The 21,261-nt window shown below is 36.7% G+C and overlaps 1 protein-coding gene across 2 annotated transcripts; it reads left to right on the top strand.

The window, feature by feature from the left end:
• The first annotated feature begins 301 nt into the window (after positions 1-301).
• LOC105084254 (cytochrome P450 2C21) lies at positions 302-19,979 on the top strand. 2 transcript variants are annotated; one of them, XM_010974316.3, is made up of 9 exons: positions 302-484; positions 3,591-3,753; positions 5,178-5,327; positions 8,108-8,268; positions 13,100-13,276; positions 14,245-14,386; positions 14,984-15,171; positions 17,250-17,391; positions 19,521-19,979. In XM_010974316.3, exons 1-9 carry the CDS (start codon positions 317-319, stop codon positions 19,700-19,702), a joined length of 1,473 nt encoding a protein of 490 aa, XP_010972618.2. In that variant the 5' UTR covers positions 302-316; the 3' UTR covers positions 19,703-19,979. The 2 variants fall into 2 exon arrangements, with proteins under 2 accessions (XP_010972618.2, XP_064344307.1); XM_064488237.1 differs by lacking the exon at positions 13,100-13,276 and having other exon boundaries at positions 312-484; positions 19,521-19,973.
• The last annotated feature ends 1,282 nt before the right edge of the window (positions 19,980-21,261 follow it).

The raw sequence follows: 21,261 nt of genomic DNA, 5'->3' as shown, positions 1-21,261 counted from the left end.
TTTCAACATTTGTTGTGATCATGAATTCCAACCCTTTGAAATCTGATAGCTTTGAATTTCATTACTAAAATATGGCCATCGCTGAAGAAGTGAGTTGTTTTTTAGTTGGGATTCCCGTTGAAAACTTGGATATTTATCAACACCAAGATGAGTGTTTTTATTTATACGTCTGCTGGTAGGCCAAAGTGCACTGATGATAAACAATATTTACTCAAGGGTTCAAAGACTTACTGCGTGTTTGCTGATGAGTTTGCACCTACTATTTAAAAAGTCTTTGGATTCTAAGCCTTCCATTGCACTTACACAAGGCACATCAATGGATCTCTTCATAGTCCTGGTGATTTGTCTTTCTTTTTTGATTTTCCTTTTTCTGTGGAACCAAAGCTATGCCAAAGGGAAGCTGCCACCTGGCCCTACCCCTCTCCCCATCATTGGGAATATTCTACAGATAAACATTAAGGATGTCACCAAATCCCTGAGCAAGGTATGTATGACTCATTTTTCTTCTAGTTATTTGCAGTGAGTAAATAAGACAGCCCTGTATCTTGTTCTAGACTTCATGGTCCCAGATACCATATTTTCAAAAAGTGGTTTTACAGGGTAGTGCCCATTGGAAACTTGGACATGATTTTATCTATATATGTATATATTTTTAAAATTAAGGTATAGTTGTACAATTTCCTATTAGTTTCATGTGTATAATGTTGTCATTTGAAATTTTTATAGATTATACTCTGGCTAAAGCTATTATAAAATGTATGCTATATTCTGAAATCTAGGAGCGTGATACCTCCAGCTCTAGTCTTCTTAAGGTAGCTTTGGCTGTTGGAGGTCTTTTGTGTTTCCATATAGATTTTACAATTTTTGTTCTGGTTATGTGTAAAATTCCACCAGTATTTTGATAGGAATTGCACTGAATCTGTTGATTGCCTTAGGTAGCATGGTCTTTAACCAATATTAATTCTCCCAACCCATGAGCATGGTATGTCTCGCCACCTATTTGTGTTTTCTGAAATTTCTTTCATCAATGTCCTGTAGTTTTCTGAGTACAAGTCCTTTACTTCCTTAGGTTATTTCTAGGTATTGTATTCTTTCTGATGTAATGGTAAGTGGGATTGTTTTCTCAATTTCTCTTTCTGATAGTTTGTTGTTAGTGTACAGAATGCAACACATTTCTGTATGTTCACTTTATATCGTGTAACTTTACCAAATTCATTGGAAAGCTCTAGTAGTTTTTTGGTGGCATCTTTAGAATTTTGTAAGTATAGTATAATGTCATCTGCAAACAATGACAGTGTTACTTCCTCCTTTCCAATTTCAATTCTTTTAATTTCTTTTTTTCCCCTGTGACTGCTGTCAAAAGCTTTTCTGTATCTATTGAGTTGATCATATGATTTTTATCCTTTAATTTGCTAATGTGGTGAATCACATTGATTGAGCTGTGGATGCTGAACCATCCTGGCATCCCTGGGACAAATCCTACTTGCTCATGTTGTGTGACACCCAGACATGATTTTAAATGGTATATACCTAAAGGTATTGCCAAAAGGGAATGAAATCCATGAGGTGATTGTTGAAATTGCCAAAGTAGGCATTTCCTGTCCATATTGTGATGTAGGTACCCTTTATAGTAATTATTCTTTTTTGAATTCTAATGGCAATGAAACTGCTTTCAATTTTTTTTTTAAAAGACACATTTACAGAGTGACAATAGTAAAATTTTCCTAAAAGCACACATTGATTTGAAGTCAAGGAAATAACTAAAGTTTGAGGAAATTTCACAGTTTCTGTTACATTTTGTCGATGATTGAACGAATAGCTGTTCTGCTCCTAGCTATTTATAGAGCAATTGCTCTCTAAATCTCAAAGAAATTATCTGAACTCTGACTTCCCTGAGACAGCTAGTTACCAGAGCACTGCCCCTGGAAGCTCTTCTTCCTGTGTGTTGGGCGTTGGATTTGAAGAGATTGTGTCAGCACCTCAGCTCATTCACTTGTTAACGCACAGCCTTGGGCAAACTTTAGAAATCTCTCTGAGCTTTAATTTTCATTTCTTGAAAATGTGAGTAATAATTATTTTGCACAGGTTACTTGAGTATATCATATGTTCAACAAGTTACTGAATACCTACTTTCAATAACAAATATGTTAGATGCTGGGGATTTTCAAAAGTGAATGAACAAAGATCTTAACATTATGGAATTTAAGTCTAGAGGGTAGGCATGTGTTTATGAAACAATCATGTAAATAAATGTATGATTACAATCTGTAACAGGAACACAACAGAAAGGGACCACATAGCTTGGAAGACTAGGGGTAGGAGGAGTCAACAAAGTGTTCTCTGAGGAAGTGAAGTTGAAGCTGAGATCTCAAGGCTAATTAGGCATTAGCCAGATAAAATACAGGTAGATGTTTGTTCTAGGCTCCTTCAGTCTGGAAGGGAATTTCTTGTTGGAGTCTGAAAGAGAACGAGTCTGGTTGTAGCATAGAAAGTAAAAAAATAAGACATGATGTGAGATGAGATGGGAGAGGTAAACATGGGACTAGAACATACAGGTCTTATAAGGATTTTCAAGAATATTGGTCTTTAGTATACGAGCAATGAGATGCTACTTAACATTTGCCTTCTGAAAAGATCGCCCTGGTTGCTTCATGGAGAGTGAATTGTAAGACAGCAGAAGGATTCAAATACTGGACAAATTGAAAGAGTGTTAGTTCTATATCATTTAGTAAACTGAATAAGCTGCCATGACAGAAAGACCCCATAATAGAATGGCTTAAAGAAGGCAGGAGCTTATTTCTATTTCCCATAATGACAGAGAGGTAAGTGCTGGTAGGCTGCCTCTCCTCTGTGAGGTCATTCAGAGAGTCAGTATTTCCTGAGTCTTGTAGCTTACAATTCTTTGCTCCTCAGCTATTGTTCTCATCGTATAGTCATAGCGGAGTCATCTCCAAGCTGTCATTTCAACACAGGTGTTGAAAGAGAAATGAAGGGCATGAATTACCATTTATGCAAGTGTAGGATTTGCACACATGACTTCTGTTAACGTCAGTTCATGGAAACTTAGTCACACTGCCACAAGAGGAAGCTGGGAAATGTCTGACTACGTTCTTCTGTGTTATTAAAACTTAAAGGTCCCTGGTGCTAAAAAGATGTGGAGAATGGATAATGAGGGATGGTTATAGTCTGCATGGGGGCAAGAGGAAGAAAGTTCCCTTAAACAGGAGGAGAAATGCAAGATTTATTGTATTTATAGGAAGGAAGTAGAAATTGGTGCAGTTACAGGTTTGGCAGAAGAACTTAATAATATGAATAAAATTCATAATATAGCCACTGTCACATAGTAGGAGCTGAATAAAGGCTAACTATTGATGGTAATAATAATCATATATTATTAATACTATAATGAAAATGACCATTTGAATAATGTGATTTCTTATTAAATTACTGATTCTAGAGATTGAAATCTTTTCTAATGGGTGAATGAGTATTAAAATGTGTCTTCAGAAGATTAAAAATATTCCCCCCACTTATCTACATTTTCAGTGTTGAAATTCTCACTATTCTTGCATCTCCTGTTCCTTTTCCAGCTAGCAGAAGTCTATGGCCCTGTGTTCACTGTATATTTTGGCATGAAGCCCACCGTGGTGTTATACGGATATGAAGCAGTGAAGGAAGCTTTGATTGATCAGAGTGAGGAGTTCTCTGGCCGAGGCAGTTTACCAATAGTAGACAGAATCAACCAGGGATTAGGTACGCTTCTATGTCGGGAGTATGTGGCAGTTTGTTCATTTCAAAGATTCAAATAGGCTAACATTGTCAACAGACTATACTTCAATTAAAAAAAAAAAACAGGCTAAGGAATTGAGAAATTGTAAGTACTTAGAGAAATCTATGAAAACATCATAAGTCCAGCATTTTCTATAAAGGATCATTAATCCATATTTAAAATGATGGTGACATAATGTCTCCCTGAAACATTAAATGCAATGAAATTAAACCATCTAACCACTAATGTTCTACAAATTTGTGACTAAGCCATGTTCATTTAAAATTATGGCCAGTTAAGATAATGAGAAAGAGACAGAGACAAACAGAAAAGAGGAAAATGACTAAATTATCCCTATTCATCAAACATTTTGCTTTCTGGCCATATTCATGGTGGTTAAGAGACTATTTTAGGAAGCTTCCATACTATGCATGGAACCAACGAAGGTGCGGAATATTTCCAACCTTGCCTTCAGTTTTTTTGTTCTTCTAACAAAAAGCATAAGAAATATTTGTAATCAGTAGACGGCTAAACATAAAGCACAAAGATGCTCTGAAAAGAGGATCGTGGAGAAACATGATAAGTATCAATTGGAACATCAGTTGGAGTTGATATTAAAAAGGCTTTTAAAGTTAAATATTGAACTACTTTTGTAGCTGAAACTGTCCAGTCCTCTGATGGGTCACTGGGTTTCTGCAAAAAGAGATAAGGCCTCCATAAGGTAATTTCCTCCTCTACATTGTTCTTTAAGATCTTTTTGTACGAGTATCCTATGAGTGTTGTTGTCTCCTCTGATCTTACTTGACTCTGAAAATCTGATATTGAAATTCCCTGGTGTTAAGGCCACATTTGAGAAAAGGTGTTTTAACAAATAGAGGGGGCATGTTAAAATGAGAAGAGCTGTGGTTGTGTCCCTTATTTGAGGAATAGGTTTTCATGAGCTTCCTTCTAATGCACAAATGCCATTTCACCTTCTCTTAAGAATGGACTCCTTATGTTATTTTTTCTACAATTTACTTAAAATGCACAAGTCAGCCCTAAAACCTTAACCTGTAACTTGGACTCCATGGTTTATTAGCTGAGTCATCCTAGAGAAAGCATTTTGCTTCCATCATCTTCAGCCTCCTCGTCAGTAAATAGGAGACAGAATACTTGGTTGTTCTGAAGTTTGGAGGAACTAATGGATGAGGAGTTTGATAATTTGTAAAACCAAGAGTCTTGACAGTAGAATACTAGGCTGGATTAAGAGAGGAGACAGGTGAAGTAGGGCTCAGTAGAAATTCCTTGAGACTGGCACAATTCTATTTCTATTCGTGCTTAAGTGTCATTATCATTTCCTGGGATGAAAACTCTTAGCTAGAATTCATGACAATGAAGGTTGTTCTTTCCTATTTTTATTTCCTCATAGGAATTGTTTTCAGCAGTGGAGAAAAATGGAAGCAAACCCGGCGTTTCTCCCTCATGGTTTTGCGGAATATGGGGATGGGGAAGAAGACTATTGAAGATAGAATTCAAGAGGAAGCCTTGTGTTTGGTAGAATCATTAAAAAAAACTAATGGTGGGTATTTCTTTATGAAATTAACAGCGATAGTTTGGGTAGACTGAATGCTGTTACAGATACACTGGAGAGGGATAATGGCTCAAGTACAACAGAAGTTTACTTTCTGCTCACAGAACAGTAATAAGAGGTGAAGTGGTTGGTGTAACAATCTTATCAGGCACCAAGTTTATACGGTCTTTGGTATCTTCAATGTACGGCTTCCAGTGGCACCCACAGCTCATCTCTTTGAATGGTAGTGGGAGGAGGAAAGAACCAGGACAGGAGCAAATAGTCCTTGAATAGGCCAGGCATGGCTGTGGCACACAACTTCTTTCATATTCCATGGGCTGTAACTCAGTTGTAGGGCCACAATTAACTGTAAGAGCAACTCAGAAATGCAGTTCTTGGTGTGCACAGGGTAAAGAAGAGAACACGGATTTTGGTAATCTGCTAGTAGTTTTGGTGACAGTAAGTTGAAAAAACTGCCTTCTCTAGTAACTTCTTGAGAAACATTGAAAATATTTTGCAACATGTATATGTCAAGGCATTATGCTCTGTGCCTGAAACTTACACAGTGCTGTCTATCATACCTTATAAAACAAACAAACAAAAAATGGTGCTTCACTGGTAGAATTCATGCCAAATCTCAGTGTTCAAGACTGTATTACAGTTCACCCGTCGGTGTGAAGGGAGGGAGCTGCTGTAGCACAGATCTGCTAAGCATGTATATGTGTGGGTGCACGTGCAGACCTGGGAGAGGGTAGAAGAGAAAGGGATGGGTAGGAGATTTGGCAGGGAAGGAGCAAGAACAGGATCATAAGACCTTTGTGGTTTTTTAACTTCAATATTTAAATATCTTTCAAGCACATGATTAGCTTAATAACACTATATTAAATGGTAAATTAAATGAAGTGCTGAATTGCCCTTGTGTTTTTTTAACCAATATTATATTGTTGTCCAGATAGGTTGCTCCCTTTGCTTTTTTCCCCTTTGCTTTCTTGCTGCTATTAATATAAAAATGCAATTTTTTACAAATATTTGTATGATTCTGGATTCTTCCACAGAATAAGTCTCTGGAAATGGCAGTAGAGCGTCACTGAACATCATTTAAACTTTTCGTACCTATGACCTAGGAATGGGTGGGAGACCTGGCAGAAGAAGTGATAACACAAGGCTTATATTACATAGATGGTTTTCTAACCTTATGTTTAAATTTAATATATTAAATAAATTTTTTTCACGTTTAATTGTTAAATGTTTTTTGTTTAACAAAAAAATTGTTAAATTTTTTTCACGTTAATTGTTAATTGTTAAATGTTTTCACGTTTAATTGTTAAATGTTAATAATTGTTAAATTATTAACTGAATAGTACAGTATTCCATTATTTTAAATATATCATAATTTATTTAAGCAGTCTTTACTTTTGGCCAGATAGACTTTTAAATTCTTTGTTGCTAATAATATTTTAAAAAACGCAATCCGTATTAATGATTGAATATCTCTGACTACTTTCTTAGAATAAAATATTGGAAATGGAATTAGTAAATCAATGAATATTGGGTTTTGATATATATTACCTGGAAAATGACTTTATCCACTTAATTTGTATTTCAAGCAGAACTTATCATTAATTGGCTCAACTTTTCTTACAGTGAATATGACCTTCCTCAGCCTCCTGAGCTATGACCACCCAGGCTCTGCTCCATCCCACCTAACTGTGGAGACCTCATACTCTTGGGGTAGCCCATTTTGTCACTGGATAACTAACTGTTGGAAGTTTATTTCACATGTTGTGCAGAAACTTTTTTCCTTGTAACTTCTGCTTTTTGATCCCTGCTAAATTCTTTCCTTTTGGAGTATTACATTGTGGTCACCTCACAGAGGCAGGATGGACCTCTCAACCCCAATTTGGTTTAGACATTGATATTAGTGATGCCACACACATCTCAATAGAATATGAACAGGTTTATTATTTACATATGGGGCTTTCTGTGGAGGGCAGGATGGTTACTGAGCAGATCCAAAAGTGGCTTGAGAGGGCAGGGAAAGGATAATGGCTTGAGATTTTTATGGTGGTAAGGGCATGGAGTAAGGATGAGGGTTCCCAGGTATAGATCAGGGCTTTGTGGTTAAAACTTCCTCCTTGTGCCAAAGAAGGGATCACCTGAACTTCTAAAAAATAGCTTGTGCAGATGTGAACAGAAGAAGAAAAGATGAGTTTTCAAAGCTGTCAGTAATCGAAGAGCAAAAAATGGAGTCATGTTCTTTATTATATATGGAAGCCTCTTCCTAATAGTATAACATATTTTTTGAACAATCTGAATGTCACTTCAATTCCTCTCATTATTCTTCTCTTCTACAAGAAAAGCACACCCAACTTTTTTCAATTTCCTTTTACAAAATATGATTCCAAATCTCCTCTGTCTTCTGATTTTCTTATTATGTTGCTCAGTTTCCTGTGGGCATCATGAAGAAGTATCCACACTGAGAGCCAAATTTTATGACTTTAAAGAGATTTTAAAATTATCTCCTTGTGAATTACCTTATGGCTCTTATTTGGAGAATGAAGTCAATAGGAGAATACCTGGGTGGAAATTAATAAGTATATTAGACTGGATTAGACAGTTTTGCTTGTGGAAACACATAAATTTTATTTCAGGCATGTTGGGTTTATAGTGATGATGGCGTGTCCCCTAAAATTAAAAAAATCTTAGAAGTCAACCCTTCTTAATTACTTTAAACAGTACACTTAAGATTTATATGATAGTTGCGCACTAACATTTATATTGTTTTTTAGCATCTCCGTGCGATCCAACTTTCCTTCTGAGCTGTGCTCCCTGCAATGTGATCTGCTCTATTATCTTCCGGAACCGTTTTGAGTACAGTGATGAGGAATTCCTAGCTTTGATAAAATATATCAATGAAAATGCAAGACTTGCAAGCACCTCCTGGATAGAGGTAAGGTCAAGATTGTCTTTCAGTGAGAAGTAATTACCTAGGAGATTGATTGCTCATCCAACCACATCCCTTTGTGGTATTTCAGAATGACTAAGGTTTATCAAGCTATCATTTATAACAAATCAGCAAGTTATAAAATTACTTTAATGGGTTTAAATTAATTTTAAAGCAAAAAATACAGTAATAGAAAGAAAAATACGATATCGTAGTGTAACAGTTTAGGAAGGTTTTTTGTGGGTTTTTTTGAGAAACCTTTTTTCCCCCTGATATTTATGTGTATACATGGAAAGGGTATTTATGTAAAATGTATTTTTTACTATAGTACACTGTCAGAAAAAGTCAACAACCTGTGTTGTACAATAATTAACAACCTAAATTTTGTGTGGCTCCTAAGGTTATGATGTTTTCTACCTTAAAAGGACCATAGAGAACAAATAGTCTACTCCTAATTTTTTAGACCAAAAAACTCACATAGAGATACTAAGCATATTTTCCAAAGTAGCTTAGCCAGGGAAAGGGATGAGGTAAGCCTAGAAACTACTTTTCTTCATCCTCTATTAGGTTGATACAAGCTCCCAGCCAAATAAATTTCTTCAGTGCCTTCAGAAGGATATTAAGTCCTGAAGCTACTGTTTAAAAAGGAGCCAGTAAACTCTTGAGTGGGAATGGCCAGATAAATAAGGACAGTGTGTGCATTTCTGATAGGGTAAAATATCAAACTAAAAATAAGCAAAGTAATTTAGGCATTTTCTTAATCTTTTAATGCAGTTTTTTCATTATAAAAGAAGTGTATGATATGAACAGACATAAAAGGAGTTACTGGCAGTAATACAATAATAATAGTGGACTTTAACACACCACTTACATTAATGGCTAGATTACCCAAACATAAAATTAACAAAGAAACGTTCGTGTTAAGCAACACATTAGATCAGATAGACTTACTAATAGATTTATACAGAACATTCCCACCAAATGAAGCAGATACTTTTGAAGTTGACATAAAACATTCTCCAGGATAGATCATGCTATGTTACAAATATCAATAAGTTCAAGAAATTAAAATGATATCAAGCATATTTTCTGATCACAATGGTATGAAACTGGAAATCAGTTATAAGAAGACGACTAGAAAAAAACACAAAATCATGGGGGTGAATAAGATGTTACTAAACAATAATGGGTCAATAAAGAAATCAGAGTGGAAATATAAACTTTAAGAGAAATGAAAATGGAAACAAAGCATTCCAAAATCTATAGGATGCCCCAAAGCAGTTCTAAGAGGGAGGTTAAGAGCAAAATAGGCCTACCTCAGGAAACTTGAAAAATCTCAAGTAAACAGTCTAACCTTAACATAAAATCATAAGAAAAAGAAGAACAAACAGAGCCCAAAGTTAGTAGAAGGAAGGAAATAATTAAGATCAGAGAGGAAATAAATGAAACAGAGACTACAAAGAGAATAGAAAAGATCAATGAAACTAAGAGCTGGTTCTCCAAAAAGATAAACAAAATTGGTAAACTTTAGCCAAAATCATCATCATCAAAAAAAAAAAAAAAAGTCTAAATAGAAAAGAATCAGAAATGAAAGGGAAAATATTACAAATGATATCATAGAAATTCAGAGGATCATGAGAAACCACTATGAACAATTAGACAGCAACAAATTGGACACCTAAAAAAAGTGGATAAATGCATAGAAACACACAACATATCAAGATTGAAAGAGGATTACTAGTAATGAAATTGAATCAGAAATCAAAACACCTCCAACAAGCAAAAGTCCAGGACCAGATGGCCTCCCAAGTTAATTCTGTTGAACATTTAAAGAAGAGTTAATAGATATCTTTCTCAAACTCTTGAAAAACAATGAAGAGAAAGGCACACTTTGAAACTTACTCTATGATACCAGCATTACTCTGACACGAAAACCAGATCAAGAAACTCCAAAAAAGAGCTAAAAATGGGCCAATATCCTTGATTGAACATAGGTGCCAAAATCGTCAGCAAAATATTAGCCAACAGAATTCAGCAAGACATTAAAAAAACATATGCCACGATCAAATCAAAGTTATTCTGGGGATGCAAGGATGATTCAATATCTGCAAATCAATCAATGTGATTCATTGCATTAACAACATGAAGAATAAAAAGCATATAATCTTCTCAAATTACACAGGAAAGCTTTTGATGAACTTCACTGCCCATTTATATGATAAAAATTCCACATAATGGATTTAGAAAGAACACAACTGAACATGATAAAGACCACATAAGACTAGTGTACAGCTAACACCATACTCACTGGTGAAAACCTGAAAGCATTTCCACTAAGATCAAGAGCAACTCAGGGATGCCCACTCTCACCACTTTTATTCAACATAGTATTCGAAGCCCTAGGCACAGCAGAGAATCATAAGGAAGAAAAGGAATCCTAATTTGGAGAGAAAACAAAAACTGTCACTGTTTGCAGATGACATGATAGTATACATAGAAAATCCTAAAGACACCACCAAAAAACTATTCAGAATTTGGGAAAGTTGCAGGATAAAAAATTATTATACAAAAATCTGTGGCAACTCTATACACTAACAATGAGCTATAAGAAAGAGAAGTTAGGAAAACAATCTCATTTATAATTACATCAGAAAGAATAAAATACCCAGTAATTAATCTAACTAAGGAGGTAAAAACCTGTACTGGATAAAACTATAAGACACTGATGAAAGAAATTGAAGACAACACAAACAAATGGAAAGATAGACCGTGTTCAAGGATTAGAAGATTCATATTGTTAAAATGAGCACAGTACCCAGGCAATGTACAGATACAGTGTAATCCCTATGAAAATACTAATGGCATTTTCACAGAACTGTAGAACAAATACTTTTGTATGAAAACACAGAAGACCCAAATAGCCAAGAAAGAACAAAACTGGAGGTATCACGTCCCTGATTTCAAACTGCACTACAGAGCTACAGTAATCAAGACAGTAATGTCCTGGCACAAAAACAGACACATACATCAATGGAACAGGATAGAGATCCCAGAAATGAACCCGCACTTATCAACACTTAATTTATGGCAAAGGAGGCTAGAATATAAAATGCAGAAAAGATAGCTTCACCCATAAATGGTGTTGGGAAAACTGAATAGCTACATACAAAAGAATCTAACTGGATACCTTTCTCATACCATATATGAAAATAAACTAAACATGGATTAAAGACTTAAATGTAAGAGCCGAAACCCTAACAATTCTAGAAGAAAACATAGGCAGTATGTTTTTGATATCAGTCTTTTTGCTGTTTTTTGGGATATGTCTTCTTAGGCAAGGGAAACAAAAGCCAAACTAAAGAAATGTGATCTAAGTAGATATAAAAGCTGTTGCACAGTGAAGGAAACTATCACAAAACAAAAAGGCTGCCTACTGAATGGGAAAAGATACTTGTAGATGATCTATCTGACAAGGGGTTGATATCCAAACTACACAAAGATCAGAAAAGAAAGCTAATTAAAAAATGGGCAGAGGACTCCAATAGACATTTTTACAAAGAAGATATGCAGATGCTAAACACACATGTAAAGATGCTCCAAACACTAATCACTAGAAAAATGCAAATCAAAATCACAATAAGATATAACCTCACACTGATCAGAATGGCTATTATAAAAAAGACAAATAACAAGTTCTGGGGTGGAAGTGTAGATAAGGGAACCCTCAAGTACTGTTGGTAAGAATGTCAATTGCTGTAGCTACTGTGTAAAACATTTTGGTGTTTCTCAAAAAGTTTAAAACTCCCTGGATATTTATCTGAAAAAAACCCAAATAGTAATTTGGAAAGATATATGCACCCTGTGCTCACTGCGGCTTTATTTACAATAGCCAAGGTATGGAAGCAAGTGTCCATTGATGGGTGAATGGAAAAAGAAGATGTGGGGTTTGTGTATGTGTGTGTGTGTGTATGTATGTGTATATACACATAGAATGGAATTTTACTCAGCCACATAACCGAATGAAATTGTACCATTTGTGACAAAGTGGATGAGTCTAAAAGGTATTATGCTCTGGGAAAAATGTTAACCAGAGAAAGACAAATACCACATGATTTAATTCATATTTGGAATATACAAACTAACACAAAACAAAGCAGATACAGACTCATAGATACAGGAAACTGGTGGTCATCAGTGGGGAGGAGGTGGGGGAATGGATGAAATAGGTGAAGGGGATTAAGAAGTACAACTTCCAGTTATAAAATAAATAAGTCACGGGGATGTAATGTACAGCATAAGGAATAGAGGCAGTAACATTTCAATAAATGTATGATGACAGATTGTTGCTGGTCTTATCATGGTGATCAATTCGTAATGTATGTAAATGTTGAATCACTATTTTTTACATCTCAAACTAATAAAATATCATATGCTAGCTATACTTTCCTAAAAAATAATACAGAAAAAAGGGTATGAGCCTTGCACATTGTTTAGGCTGGTTGACTTTTCGAACCTCAGTACCCTCCTTTGGAAAGGTGGGGTATGCTGCAGAATTTCTTCAGAGAGTTATGGCTAGAAAATGAATTTAAAAATTCATTTTCAATTTTTGCATGGTAACTTGTGCATTTTGAAATGCTTTTTTTCAAATGGGTTGGTAACTTATATAACTCTGGCCATTTTATCAGTTCCCTCTCCTTCAGATCCCAAGTGTGTTCCAGTGCAAGAAGCATGTCTTAATCATCTTTATCTATTCATTTTATACCAATGTGTCTGATACATACTATGGGCCTGTAAAAGTTTGCTAAATGAATTAATGAATGATTCTTTCCTCTTTCAGCTCTACAATGCTTTCCCCTTTTTAATACATTATCTCCCAGGAAGTCATAATACACTATTTAAAAACATAATTGAGCAAAGAAAGTTCATTTTTGAGAACATAAAGAAACACCAAGAATTCCTTGACCTCAGTAACCCTCAAGACTTTATTGATTACTTCCTGATTAAAATGGAAAAGGTATAACGTGACCCTGATTTGCTCCTTCATCTTTGTGGGCGATGGGATGTGGCTCATGGGATAGCTTGTTTCTTCTCAGTGAAACGGCTATATTAAAACAAATGCTCCTTCTTAAAGATGTACTAATTGCTTGTGCAACCTCTTGTTTGTGGAAACCATAGTGGATGTCCTGAGATATTTCTAAATTCTCACTGAAAATGACCTGGAAGATTTTATATTTACCATGTCAAAGCTGATTCTTTATTTGGGGATAGATTGAAACACACACACAACTTCAAGATTAATGATAGAAAGCATGTTCTCTTTCATAAAATAAATTCCATGAATGGAAAATGTAACAAATGAGAGAACGCAGGAATGGGTTGGAATCTAGAAGGGCTTACCCTCGGAAAGGCTCTAGGAAACAGGTGAGGTAGGGTTTGAGGAAACCATGGCTTAGATTAGCAGAGATGACCATATGGGTTCAGGGAAAGACAAGTGCAGTGATCAAGTGTGTGGAATTTCAAACAATTTATCTTGATCGTAACTGAGGAACTCTCATGGTTGCAATGACTTTTGAATTTGGAAATAGTGGTGTAGTTTGTAGGTGGGTAGTTCTAGAGCCTTGAGTGAGAAATTTAGATGTGATGAAACAGAAAATAGATGCCTGAATTGACCGTGAATAGCAGTGATGACATGTAAGACTCAAGTTAGAAATAAATTATTGAAGAATTGATTTGCTCTCGTGGGGGAGAAAGTAAAGACTCAGAAAGGAATTGTTGGAAGTTTGTAACTCTGATTATATTTTAACTGTTTAAAAGGAGTCCTAACAACTCATGTAACTTTACCTTCAGCCATAGCACTCTCTAATGTCTAGCTTAATTTGTCAAATAAGCAAATTAAGCAAGTAATGATGTTATATTGAATTACGTCATGTTACTTCTAAGACTCTTTTATTTATCAAGTAATCCCCAACACATCATTGCTAGGAAAAGCACAATAAGCAGTCTGAATTTACCATGGACAACTTGATCACTACTGTATGGGATGTATTTACTGCTGGAACAGAGACAACAAGCATGACTTTGAGATATGGACTCCTGCTCCTGCTGAAGCACCCAGAGGTCACAGGTATGGTCACAGATGATGGACAGAATGCAATTTTGGGTAGAAATTGGCAGGCAACCCTGATGACGATTCTACTCTTCACCTGTCTAGAAAATGTACCTGAGAAACTTCCATCGTTAGTACATCCTCCTACCACTGGATGAATTAAGTTCAAGTCACATGGTGGTACAAAAAGAGAGTGAAATATTTAACTGGCAGCAGAGAGTTGAAGGGCAGAGGTCATTGTTCTCCGCGCTGTGGTGGAGCATCCTTGACTTGCTTCAGGCCGAGGCAGTGAGCAGAGTTGTCTTAGGACCTGGAAAGAATTAGCCTTCCTATTTCTCTATAAAGATATTACTTGAAAGGCTTTCCAAGCCCATATAAACATATTTTTGTCAAAGGATATTTCTGTTCAAACGCATCTGCAATGTAAGGATTGATTGTACAAAATCACGATCTTTGTCAAAAAGACTCACTCCCTAAATTTTAGAAGCTATAAAGCAAAAAAAATTCTTTTCAGATACATCTTTTTGGCAAACAAATCTTCCAATGGAACCATGATTAAGAAGGTTTAAAAAAGCGTCTATCACCTGACATAAATTCTGCTTCCTATCTTGCCAGCTAAGGTCCAGGAAGAGATTGACCGTGTGATTGGCAGACACCGGAGCCCCTGCATGCAGGACAGGAGCCGCATGCCCTACACGGATGCCGTGGTGCACGAAATCCAGAGATACATCGACCTGGTGCCCGGCAGCATGCCCCATGCAACAACTCAGGACGTTAAATTCAGAGAATACATTATTCCCAAGGTGAGAGGTATTTCATCTATAGTCCCCCTTCAGAATCTTAGTTTATCAACTATCACGGTAGTAGAATTATAGATTGCCTAACTTTCTGTAGGTATTGCACAATCATAACTCATACATTTCACCCTCTGACCACATGCGCCATTGCTCCTAGTTTGTCGATACAGTTTAATACATATCATAGTGCTTACACTCCCACAGGATTTTCAGTACATTCATAGCTCCACACTCTGTCTGTTCATTCTCCCAATCTTCTGTCCACTTCCCTGTTTTCCTGTGTATTTTTTATTACTCTTACCACTTAACCAGTATCCTGTGTCCCGACTGCTCCACCCCCTGCCTCCATAACTATCTGTTTCACTTATTTGTTAAAAGTCCCACGGCAATAATCTTCTTCCCTGCCTGTTTTTGAGCTACTTACCTCTTCTGGAAAAGGCCATGCAGCCCGGCAGGTTGGTATTATTATCACTATCCCAACACGTGTCCTCAATCTTACCCAACAATCTTCCTTTGTAATCTCACTCACCTTGCTCTGCCACGCACGCCAGTGACTTTCAGCCCTGAATTCTCCCCTTCCAGTTCTCTACCATGGACTTTTTCTCAAGTGACCTGGTCTTCCACAGAGAAAATCAGAGCCATTGGAGGGGAACTCCCTCAACTCCCTTGCACTAGATTTACAAATTTAGTGACATCCACACCCTTTGATTTCTCTTTCACTTTGTTGTTGTGGGAGAAGGGCTCTCCTTTTATCTAAAGTAAATCTTTTTTCCTGTATCATGGATCCCTCTCCTCTCCCTTTTTCAGGAATCCTCCTCAAATAATCATTTCTTCTTTTTTCATTCACTTTCTTCTCTCCCTGCCTGCTGGCTTCTTTCCATTATCATTCAAACATACTCAATTCTCTTACATCTTAAAAAAAATTTCCCCCAATCCTGGCCTGTTCTATTCAGTAAAATTGGTGAGAGTGTTCATCCTTGTCTTGTTCCCAAGACAAATATTTGGTAGGATTCATCAGTGAAATCACCTGGACCTTGCACTTTTGTTGGGAATCTCAATCTCCTCACTAGTGACTGGTGTATTCAAAATTTCTAAGTCTTCATGATTCTTTCTTTGTAGGTTGTATGTTCCTAAGTATATCTGTTTTCCCCAAATTGGACAGCCTAGAAAAAATTGATATATTCTTAGAAACTTACACACGAAGGATTCAGACGGATCTGGATTTGAATTTTGTCTCTGCTGGGTACTAAATGTATGACCTTTATGAAGATCCCACAATATCGTGAATACAATCATTATTACCATAACTGTAAGAAAAGTTCTTTACTGAGTGCTTTAACATGTGGTAATCTTTGCGTAAAAAGTATTTCATGTATTACCTCATTTTATATTTACAATCAGCCAATGCTAACGTATTGTTTATGTTTTCCCTGTGATGAAAATGAGGCATGGAAGTGCTAAACAACTTACCTGTGGTCACAGAGCTTAGTTTAAGAGAAATATTTGATTGATGCTGAAAACTAAACTCCAAATTATGATGTTACAGTGTATCTCTGAGTTTAGGGAAACTTACTAGAAGGTGGAAATACCCTTTTATTTCCACAAGAATATGCAATAATTACATTGAAGGAAAGTAGCAGAGGAAGGGATACCTTCCAGTTTTTCATCTTACTGGGAAAGAAATGGTTTTCACGAATATGGCCACTCAGGTAGAGTTTCTAAGACATCATACTTGGTTCTGAAGAGAATGAGTTATTTTCAGTGACATCAGCACTCTTAGACAATACTGCAATTTATTTGTCAACGAAAGTGCAGCTCCCTCAAGTTTTCTGAAAAGCAAGTGCTGGTGTCAGACTACAAACTGAGGAGGATGGCCTTGGAGTCAGTTAACAGCGCTCTGCACCGGGATGATATGACTTCGGACTTGTTCGCTTGGTCATTAATTTGTTCTGTGACATGGAGTAAAAAATATTTTTGTGCCTCACTCTCCTGATGTATAAAAGAAAAGGATTAGATAAGGCATCTCTCCCTCCAAGTTCCATGACCTTCTCTATAATCCAGTTTATCTGTTTGTCTTATCTCAGGGCACAGCCATAGTAACATCTCTGACTTCTGTTCTGTATGATGGCAAAGAGTTTCCCAATCCAGAGCAGTTTGACCCTGGTCACTTCCTGGATGAAAGTGGCAACTTTAAGAAGAGTGACTACTTCATGACTTTTTCAGCAGGCAAGCATGCTTCATTTTTATCTGTACATCAGGGTCAAATGAGATGAGGAAGGGCTTTGCATGGAAGCTACTCTGCCTTGGACAAATTGTCATTTGCATGAGGCTAAAGGTACCACTCCTAAGGTCCAGATTTTTTCTTATTGCATTGGAGGTTGCGTTTACTGAGTTCTGCCCTGCAACCCACCACTGAGGTTCTTAAGAACTCCTCCTAGATGTCCAGTGCCTAAGACTTTTCTCACCTGCCCTGAGAAGCTAGTTCACTCAGTAAACTTCGCTAAGGACCCATGTAGCAGACCTATGCTCACTCAGATCCAGGGATCCAACTGTGAATAAGATACAGATCTATCCTCTAAGAGAGATGAAAGCAAATTAACAAGCAATGAGACTCCACAGAGACAAACGCTCTTTGAAAGGTTTCTGTGGGAGCCCAGAGAGAGGAACTCCTGACTCTTGCCTTTTGTGGGTCAGGGGCCAAGGCCAGAGTTGTTGGAGGATAAGGGCAATTTTCTTACAGGAAGAAACATCACGGTATCTTCTTTCAATTTGTCAGGGCCCTTGAAAGAAACACGTGGGATACTGAAAAAGATTAATTAAAAACAGTTTAATGAAGAGACTGTTTTCAGAGGTGTGGGCAGGATGAAGGGAAGTAGCAAGGAGTGGTAAAGTACTCAGAGACTAGCACCAGCAGGAAGATATTACTGTCTTGTGTGGGGAGGGTCAGGAGAAGGAGGGTGTTCCTGGAACAAGCAGACCTTTAGCACAGAGAGAGTGGAACCCTCAACAGGAGGTGGGTTTATAGATGGGGGAATACAGCCAACGCCTAAAGTGTGCCCTGGCAGGCTGGGATTGAGGGAATAAATACTCTAACCTTTTTAATATGCAGTCCTCTGAATGTATTGACCATGAAGAAGGGACCTAACTGTTGGTTTAAGCAGTCTATCGAAATCCGCTTCCTGGACACAGAGTAGGCATAGAAGACAAACCAACAGACAGTGGAGCCAGGAAGATGAAGAAGATGTTTAGCACACTCCAAAAGAGAAGCTAGGGGAAGAGTAGAGGGTGAAGGGCCCTTCCTATGGAAGTAACTGAAAGAGGGACAAAAATGAGAGATTTGCTCCTGCTTGAATATCTAAGAAAATCGGAATGAAGTGCCCGTTGGGTACTGTGGTCCCAAGAGTATGAACAACGCCGGGAGGTGATCTCAAAGCAAGACCCTACTGTTCCTCCCCTTCTCTTTCTTCCTGTGTTTTGGACCCACTGTTGTATAATAAGAGTGCTTGAGATTTCTACACATTTCCCAGGACTTGCAGGCTTGCTTTTGTCCTCACACTGTGATATCATTACAAGAGCTAAGGCCTTACCTTCCAAGCTTAAATTCCATTCTGTGGGACAGAGGAATAATTAAAATCTCATGTGAAATATTTTGTAGTAGACACATTAATGAGTTGTGGGAAACAGATAAGGCTGTGGATCATATCCCCCTGAGTACATCAGAGAGGTTTGCATAGAATAAATGACATCTGAGCTGGACCTAGAAGGGTGTCGGGAATATCAGCAGGCAGAGCAGAGGGAAAGACTATTTCAGTTGGAGGGATGACTGGATACCTAACATTTGAAACTGCCTATCTGGGGATTATTGAATAGTTAGTAATACTTGTAGCTGGTGTGTGATATTTCTTGTTGGCAATGGTAAGCTCTTGAAATACTTTGAAAGCAGGGACATGACAAGGTTAAGATTAGTTTTAGGAATCCAGGTGAGGAGAAATAAATCTGTTGTTGAATCTTGGGTTAGAGGTAGATGGAAAAATGTAGTGTGTTTCTCATGCCCCTGAGGATAAGTGTGTAAGTGTGTGTGTGTGTGTAAAAAGATGTCACAGGCAAACCTCAGCCAAGCAATTCCAACATGGGTATATAGAAAAGATATTTTTCCTTATAGCATGCACATAGAAATATGTTCTAAGGAAATGAAGCAAACCAGGTTTTGGTGTAAACAGGAGAAGCCATAGTTTAATAGGTATTTTATTAGTATATATATTTATGTATTCACTCACTCTGTATTTATTTAAACTTCCTGCATGCTAGATCAGAAATACAATTAAATGAGTATCTAATTTATGTGTCATTTTTAGGAAAAAGAGTTTGTGTTGGAGAAGGCCTGGCCCGCATGGAGCTGTTTTTATTCCTGGTCAGCATTTTACAGCATTTCACTTTGAAATCTCTGGTTGATCCAAAAGACATTGACACTACCCCAGCTCTCAAAGGGTTAGGCTCTATAGCACCCTTCTATGAGGTCCGTTTCATTCCAGTCTGAACAAAGGCCAGCTAGGTGCACGCTGTCCTATGTGTTAGCTATTACTCTGCTCTCCCTTAACATCAGGAAAGACATTCCTGAGCCCTGCCTCTTCTAATTTTCTTTAAGATTCAGTTCAAATTTCCGTGCATGAAATACAGCTCATTGTTTCATTGCCAGTAAAATTGTGTCTTACAATTTTGAGGTCTTAAGCTACGTCTCACCCACGGTGTATACTGAATGAAAGATATCTTATAAATGTCATATTTTGTTTTATGAAAGTTAAAATTGCAAATTATCCCATGCATTAAAATATTAAATAATATATAAAATGTACTCATCTCTTATTCCTATTTAGCTCTCCAGGGGAATGCTCCCTTGACACTTTGGCATGTATAATTGCTGTTTCTTCCCAGTGTTTATTAAAATGTAACTATGTGTGTGATGTGTATGTTTGTATACATACGTACATGTATGTACATGAAGAGAGAAAGCAGAGGAAGGTCATTTCAGCCACAGGGAATATCATAAGATAAAACTTCAATTTGCTGGTCTTTTCAAGGATGTCCTTTCTCTCTTCCCCTAGTGGTTAAGACACACACGTGCGCGCGCACACACACACACAGACATATTAAGGCAAAGAAAAACACACATGGAGAAATATTTGTGTGTGTTTTTCTGTGTAGGTGGGCATTTGTAATTCTTACTTATATTTTAGCTATGATTTGTTGGTGACATTATATAATAACATAAGATAGATATTTTCCCAAGCAATGTAAAAAAATGTATCTCATAACACTCTATCGCATGGCTATAATAATTTTTTAAAAATCTCCCTATTCAAGGATTATTTAGATTATTTTTGAACTTTTGTTAAGAAAAAAGATGCTATGGCATGCATATATCTTTTATTATTTGTGTCCTATTTCTTCAGGATAGTTTCATAAAAGTGAAGTGTCTGCACATATATATACACTTTTATTTTTCATAGATACTAAAAAATAATGCACTAAAAATTAAGCAGCTATTTATTTTTTTGTCACAATTGTAATAGAGTATGTGACCAAACCTTTTTATGTACTGAAGATTGAATTCTTTGGTAGATTTAGATATCTTTAGTTACCTTTCATCAATTTTTCAAGTAGAAAATCCTATCATCTGCAAGTAATATCTCATTGCAATGACCAGAAATTTCCTGATATAACATCTATATTTATGTTTGTGCCTCTCTATTTCTCTGTGTGACTCATCGCTCACATACACAGCCATATGTACATGTATATTTGTCAGCATGGCAAAATGATAAAAGTTGGGAGAATTTATGGGTATAAGATACCAGAGGATTTGTGAAATTCATATTGGAATCCTGTTATTGATGGGATTTTACCTTTGAGTTGATTGCTTATTTGGAATCAGGAGCTGAGAGTCTGAAAGGCTGACTATAAGGTGTCATGTAGGAGTTTTAGAACCCTGAAAGAATTTCAGAAGATTCTGAGGGCTATCAGAAAAAAAAAAGGAGTCCAGTTAGATAAAATTGAACATCCATTCATGATAAAAATTTTTACCAAAGTGAGGATATA

This window comes from Camelus dromedarius, chromosome 8 (genome assembly GCF_036321535.1).
Source record: "Camelus dromedarius isolate mCamDro1 chromosome 8, mCamDro1.pat, whole genome shotgun sequence".
Lineage (NCBI taxonomy): Eukaryota > Metazoa > Chordata > Mammalia > Artiodactyla > Camelidae > Camelus > Camelus dromedarius.
The sequence above is the reverse complement of the archived record's forward strand: the minus strand, read 5'-3'. Positions and strand labels throughout refer to the sequence as shown.

Bases quoted from the DNA above. Each gene is read 5' to 3' on its own strand.
- LOC105084254 (XM_010974316.3), top strand. From the start codon at position 317: ATGGATCTCTTCATAGTCCTGGTGATTTGTCTTTCTTTTTTGATTTTC. The intron at 485-3,590 runs GTATGTATGACT...TTCCTTTTCCAG, and splicing joins TCACCAAATCCCTGAGCAAG to CTAGCAGAAGTCTATGGCCC. The intron at 3,754-5,177 runs GTACGCTTCTAT...ATTTCCTCATAG, and splicing joins CAGAATCAACCAGGGATTAG to GAATTGTTTTCAGCAGTGGA.